This window comes from Tubulanus polymorphus, chromosome 8 (assembly GCF_964204645.1).
Source record: "Tubulanus polymorphus chromosome 8, tnTubPoly1.2, whole genome shotgun sequence".
Lineage (NCBI taxonomy): Eukaryota > Metazoa > Nemertea > Palaeonemertea > Tubulaniformes > Tubulanidae > Tubulanus > Tubulanus polymorphus.
In genome coordinates, this window is record NC_134032.1 from 5,407,866 (window position 1) to 5,414,860 (window position 6,995).

At 35.8% G+C, this 6,995-nt stretch overlaps 1 protein-coding gene across 1 annotated transcript in view; it reads left to right on the forward strand.

Moving 5' to 3' along the window:
* LOC141909767 (general transcription factor IIE subunit 2-like) overlaps positions 1-6,516 on the forward strand; it is a 37,784-nt gene extending 31,268 nt beyond the window's left edge. Inside the window, exons 3-7 of the mRNA XM_074800372.1 lie at positions 1,877-1,984; positions 2,073-2,258; positions 5,590-5,802; positions 6,084-6,202; positions 6,285-6,516. Coding sequence (XP_074656473.1) covers positions 1,877-1,984; positions 2,073-2,258; positions 5,590-5,802; positions 6,084-6,202; positions 6,285-6,363 — 705 coding nt within the window. The 3' untranslated portion in view covers positions 6,364-6,516. The remainder of the gene's footprint in view (positions 1-1,876; positions 1,985-2,072; positions 2,259-5,589; positions 5,803-6,083; positions 6,203-6,284) is intronic.
* The last annotated feature ends 479 nt before the right edge of the window (positions 6,517-6,995 follow it).

Below are 6,995 nucleotides of genomic sequence, written 5' to 3' on the forward strand. Positions count from 1 at the left end.
GATTAAGGTCATTTTGGTTTCTAGATATTCATTATTTTTTTTATTTAATCAACAATTTCTAAATTATGATGACCGTCTTCATTTTTCCCATGATAGATTATGTTAAATCCTTCTAAATCTTTTAATTCCTCTGTACTCAATGAAACCCATTTATCAGGTAAAAATACTTTAAATTCTCGCGATGTACTAACATTACAGTAGCTTAAATTCGCTGATACTTTCTCTGCATATTTAGTTTTTATCTTTTCTAATTTCAATATTTTATGTTCAATTTCTTTTGTAACATCAACTAACTTTTTTATTTCAAATTGTTTTTTTGCTGGTTTTATTCTGTTATTTATTGTTGCTAAGAATGCTTTTCTATCTCCCATTTTAAGGAAAAAAAATGTGGTGATGAGTGGTGTCTCGTACTGCTGTACTCTGGTATCAAAGCCTACTTTTCCAATTACTCCAATCAACATCGTCATAGAACATTCGCTGGCAGATGTACTACATTAACCACTTAATACCTTACCACAGTATAATCTACCAATGGTTCAAGGCCCATGGGCCTCTTGTATTTTCTGTTGTATTATAATCTTTTAATTCTGAATTATTATTTAATTCAATATTTTTAGTTTAGTTTCAGTTAATTGTATATGTTTTTAATTTTTTTCACCTTGCTTTAATTTTGGAGTAGTAATGATTTTTTTATTTATATCATTAAAACCAAACAAATTATTTATTCATTGTTGCAATTTTAATTAGATTATAATTTTTTGATTTTAATACTAAATCATTGGATATGAAAAATGAATTAGGGCCAATAATTTAATCTTATATGAGAATTATCTAAATACTTTTCATATCTTATAATATTTTCTGGAATTTATCTATTTTTATCATTATGAATTGAATCTTCACATAATGCTTTAAATTGTTTTTGTGCATCAAATGATGTATTTAAATTTCCAATTATCGGTGATCTCCAATTATCGGTACAAATCAAATAAATTCCAATAGATTGATTTATTTGCTGTATACCTGATTTTGTAAAACTCACTATTTTTTTAAATAAAATAAACCCAACCATTATTATTATCAATTTTTAATGATAAGCTCCAACTCTATGCATATAATCAATTCTCTTTATTTTAAACTGTTCACCAACCATATGCTTTAAATAATAATATGATACCAATTAACCATATGCTTTAAAATCAGAATTATTTGGATTTATATTAAATTCATGTCATATTTTATGAAACTTTGATGAATCTAAAAAAATTGACCAATGCTATGTAACTAAAATACTAGAACCTTGCATCATATGAAAGGTCATAATATTGATTGATAGTTTTTGAACTATCTGGCTTCAAATATGTGTTTTCAAAAAGCACAAAAGTGGCTGAAAATTATTGAATTTCTAGGGTAGTCGCAGTGTAAATAACTTGTACTTAAAAGGGTTCAATCTCTGAGATGACTCAAATTATACTTTCAATATGACACTAGTGCACCATCTGCACTAAGATGAAGGTAGCACACTTGTTCAATGTCAGAAGTCGGGAAACAAAGATTTTGTTCGACGTAGATTACTCGTATACAGATTTTTAAGACATCATTACTGATTTTTAAAACGTCTTCTGGTTTGAAAATTGAGAACTACTGGAAAATTTTTGTAAAGATAAAATCTAGGTTGGCAACTCAGAACTAATGGTGTGGCAAATTAGTAACGATTAAAACAAAATGACGATTTATGAATGTTGAATTAACCACAGAAACTAAACAGGAAATAGAGAAGCGTTTCTTCTCGGAAGAATTATGACGAATTACATGCCGCCTGTTAAAGCTAGGTCGACTGTACAACCAAATGGTTTGATTTGATCTGTTATTTTAGATTCGTCACCAGCGAGCTGAAACACACCCTCTCACTTTAGAGGAAATACTTGATGAAACAAAACAGTTAGATGTCGGAATGAGGATGAGACATTGGCTCTCAACTGAGGTACCTTTCTGATCAGAACAAGGGGTTTCAAAACTTCAGGGAAGAGATCGATATCGTACTAGAAATTTCAAATTTCTTTATCCCACAGGCTTTAGGCAACAATCCGAAGATCACAGTCGTTGATGGCAACAAGTATTTATTCAAGCCAAAATTCACGATACGGGATCGACGCAGTTTACTGAAACTTCTCGATAAATATGACCAGCGCGGACTGGGCGGAATTCTGATGGACGATATTTCTGAATCGTTACCACGATGTGACCGTATTCTGAAGGTATATACCCTGCAGTGCAACTTGTATTTTTGAAATATCCATAGTCAGTTTTCTGAAATTTTTATGGTCAACCTTGGTTAATCCATATCACTGGGAATCAAGCTCTTTAGAGTGTCAGTGTCAATGTGCTCTTTCAGATAAGATTTCCGCAAATAGTGCCCTTTCTTTTCCCTTCTCTGCGTGTTTAGTGCCCTTTTCCAAACCACGGGTGCCCCTTCAAAAGGCAAAATTTGCTAACCAGGCCTGTGCCTTTGCATATAGAAATCGAATTAAACGTCAGTGGACATGGTAATAAGTGGATGGTCAAATAAATAATAATTTTGAAGGGCACTTTCAATTTTAGACATATTGGGTAATACAGCTAGTACGGTTGGATACACCACTGGATATGATGTTTGAAATTGATATATGTAGTGATCTGGATAGAAACATTGCGTGTATGTATTGATAAATGATGATATGTAAGGCCATCCCAAAATAATTGTCTGTTTGCCGTAACACCGACTCAAGTTTTTCAGGATGAGTTGGTAGGTAGGTAGGATTTTTTTGCTAAATTTTTTTGGGCAAAAAAAAACAAATTTATCACCTTTTGAGCCCACTTGGGACTTAAGTCCCACAGGGCTATTGCGTTCACTTTTCGTTCGTCCATAGAAAGAATCCAGTTATTTTGGGAAGTTTTGAAGACGCAGCTATGGATGGTCTTCATGTTTGGTTTATACATGTATCCACCCTAGACACTTCTGCAGCTTTAAAGACTGGCCCTGTCACAATCAAGATGACCGACTGGGAGCCATTGTTGTTCGCCGAAATCAACACTTTTTACGCATTTTTGAAGTTTTCGAGGAAAAATAAGAAGACGCTTCCATTATCTTGATCTTTCGTATGTATATGTATCCGGCAAAGGCCCATTAGCAGAAGAAAAGTTGGGTCGATTGGACTCAAAATGGCTGCACTCTGGCCTTTGTTGTGCCCAAAAATGTTGATTTTGGCCCAAATTCTATGTCCAGTAGCTTCCTACTGGTTTACCAGTTTTCATTGAAATTAGTGATGGGTATTCTATGGAAAGAGACCTTCAATGCATGTGACAGGTATTTTTGATCAGCCAATTATCATGCAATTGGCTGCCATCTTAGTGTCATCAGTACCACGGCTGCCAATTTCACTCCAGTATTCCGGTAGAATGCCAATCGAATACCCTCATAATCAATTTCGAATCGAATTCTGATGATGATGATGACGATGACGATGACAATCGATGGATGACGATGATGATGATTGATGATGATGATGGTGAACTGGAAGAAGGTGAAGTAACTGCAACGAAGAGAAAATCCAAATAAAGGACTAGTTACAAACAACAGAAGAAAAAAACCTGTGTCGCTAATCATAAACGCAAAGCAGAATATATCTCCAAGTATCCGTGCATTGTTCCACCTCAAATATCAAATAGTTATGCACTGTGTACTGTCTGTAACCTTGATTTTCTTGGTACACACGGTGGGCTGACAGATGTCAGGAAACGTTGTAAAGAAAGCAAAAGTCACAAAGCTAAGTCAATAGCGTCTAAAATCACTTGCTATTTCACATCAAATACTCCAACAGCAGACAAATTGGTCACCCTAAGGGCGGAGGTGATGTTTATTGATTTTTTGGTCGAACACAGCATAGCTTTTGCAGTATCAGATCATGCTACACTGTCAGCATGATACACGCGATCGTGGTCGACACAGTATCCGGACAAGATCAAGAATAATACGAACAAGACTGTGCAGAAAACTGATTATCGCTGCTTCGCAGCAATATTTCTTTATTGATTCTCGACACAAAAAAATGGCACGTTGTACGTCCATGCATATATGATATTCACATACATTTTTACGCACATTGTACGTCCATAGATATATGATATTTACATACATGTTTACTCAACATATAATGTTTTAAAAAAATAATTTGTGTTTACTGTCACGCTCTCGTGAACCCGACTGTCTTGCCCAGCCTCTAATGGCCCTGCGGGTCCAATTAATCTTCTAATCATGTTTGACCAGGGAGTCCACGTAAAATTCGTAGAAGTCACTGCTTTTCTTCATTTTATCCGCTTTAATTTTGTGCAGTGTCTGTACATGTTGACCAGAAAGAACGGCCATTTAAGAAAGAGTTCACATAGTTAGCCCAAAATCAACGAAGCCATTAATCTTTAGATAAAGGATATTCTGTAAATAAAAAACGATTTGTTAGAAAATATTGGAACTAAGATTAATTATGCATATGCTCGGGATTATCTTGACAAAAAAAACGTTTGTATCAATATGCAGATGAATTTTAAACAATTCTAATTCGCATTAAATACACCATACATTATTTGTCTTGTTTTTACTACTGCTTGACGCTAAGGTTATGATGAGACGGTTTTGTACGCCATCTCATTTACGGCGATAGAATGATACTACGAGGGAATGTCGACTGTCGCTTCTGCGAATAGATACGGCATATTGTTCATGTCGAGCTGGTGCACTGTAGGACAAAATTCATTAAAATTAGACTATTCATTAAAAAGCCGAATTTAATAAACCCGACCAGACAGAAAGAAACTGTTTAGTTTAAAATGTTATAAACTCTATCAGTTCATTTCTAAACTGCCGGGTCTGATATAGTAAAATATCATTGATCATGGTTTAATAAAAGTAATGTACAAGGTAGATATGTGGCCGGCTGTGTCAACTATTAAGCTCAGCAATGAGTGTAGAGACAATGTATCAATTTTTTAGCCTTAGGTCTTGGCTTTGAATCCTGAAAATCCGGACAGAGTTTGTATGGAACTTTCGAATACTTTCTCATCTCCCGATACAGCTAGATTTGATTTCAGCTTCAGCAACAAAAATATGAATATGACATCTGAAATGCTTTTGATTTAAGGAAACCTTATAATTTGTTAGGAGGCTTATAATTTATAATGATTATATGTATTTCATGTCAAAATCTATTCAGCCGACTTAAAATGGGTTACGTATTTACCTTCTCTTCTTTGTATAAACAACTGTTTGTCATTTAAAAACTCCTTCAATGCACTAACTTCTGCGCTGAATCTAACAGTGCCCATGGGCACCTTGTTGAATTTTTTCAATTCAACGTTGAAAAACATTTTCATTAAAATCATTTCATTAGACGCCTACCGCTGTTGGTAAAGACATCTGTAATCACTAATTACATCAAATACCATGATGTGGCTCCATCATTGCAGTGCAGTGTAGCTAGTTTTGATCACTTTTGACCGATGAAATAAATCCTAATTAAACATATTTTATTTTATCTCATGCTGCCATTTTTTCAGATTCTTGGTGACCAGGTTCTGCAAGTACCGCGCGGCGCCGATAAGAAGGTTGTGCTGTTTTATAACGATAAGTCGTTCCAGTTCGAAGCCGATGAGGAGCTGCAGAAATTGTGGCGAAGCGTCCCTGTGGATGGCATCGATGAACAGAAAATAGAAGAGTATCTAGAGAAACAGGGCATCAATTCGATGCAGGATATAAGCAGCAAAAAATCGGTAAGAGAGGGAGCAAAGAGAGTACGGTCCAAGAAATGTTTTTGAATCAATTACCTGTCCGTGCCCGCCGCAAACTGATGACTGTGCCTGTTGTGGGCTGCTATGGGCTTACAGAACCCATTGCTGGCTAATGACTGCTCATGGGCCGATAGTGCCCACAGCTGGGTGATCATTGTGCTGACCGTCTGTCAAGGGCTGATGACTGCCTCTGGGGAAATAGAACTCACTGCTGGCTGTCTGTAGACAATATATCTACCCCAGAGATGTGTTATGTTTTACAGGTACCGATCCAGAAGCGCAAACGCTTGAACACAAGGAAGAAATCACGACCGACTAAAACTCATAATGATCATCTCGGAGATTTATTGAAAGACTATTCTGAATTAACAGATAAAAAATCGTAATACAATCGTCCAACCCTTACTGGCCGCATATTCTCATTGCTGTAAACATACGATTAATTGTGTTTGTTAATAAATAAGGAAATGTTTGTTAATTCAGGTTTTACTTATGATTTCCGTGGATTTGGCTGCAGCATTGAAGCTATCGTCACCAAGCTGAGGATTAGAGTCGAGGGTATGGGAGCTTATGGATGAAGAAATATACCTTAAATTATATTTCTTGAATATCAAGAAATTTGGTACTGCCTTGTGGATCTGGAAACTTAATCAGGGATGAGAATTCCCCGCCGTTTCCCGTGGATTTCGGTATTGGAAAATATCAATTTTCCAAATAGTCCAAAATTGATGTAAAAGTATGAGGGGGTGATGATCTCGAAAAAACTGATGCTAGAATGAGTTTTCAACATTAACGCCCCCTAGTGGTTAGAATAGGAACTAATTATGTTAGGGATTCGTTGTATCTTATATCCGGGTACATGTCTATCAATTTTCATAGAGATCCCTTTATCCGCTTAGTAGCTATCAATGAAAATGCATTTCCAGCAAAATGTAGGTGGCGCTCCTGGAGAACCATATAAGTTACCTACTTAAACCATACATACATCCAAGTATCTTGAAAAGGGCTACTAACCACACATTGCAACCTCGATTCTATCGCCAACGGTTAAGGACCTAGGAGCAAAAATTGTTGTTTTCACAGTCCCCTGGTGGCAGTTGTATGAACTAATCATGCAGGATGGCATATTACACACATGTCTTTGTTCTTATACCAAGTTTTGTGATTTTCATAAT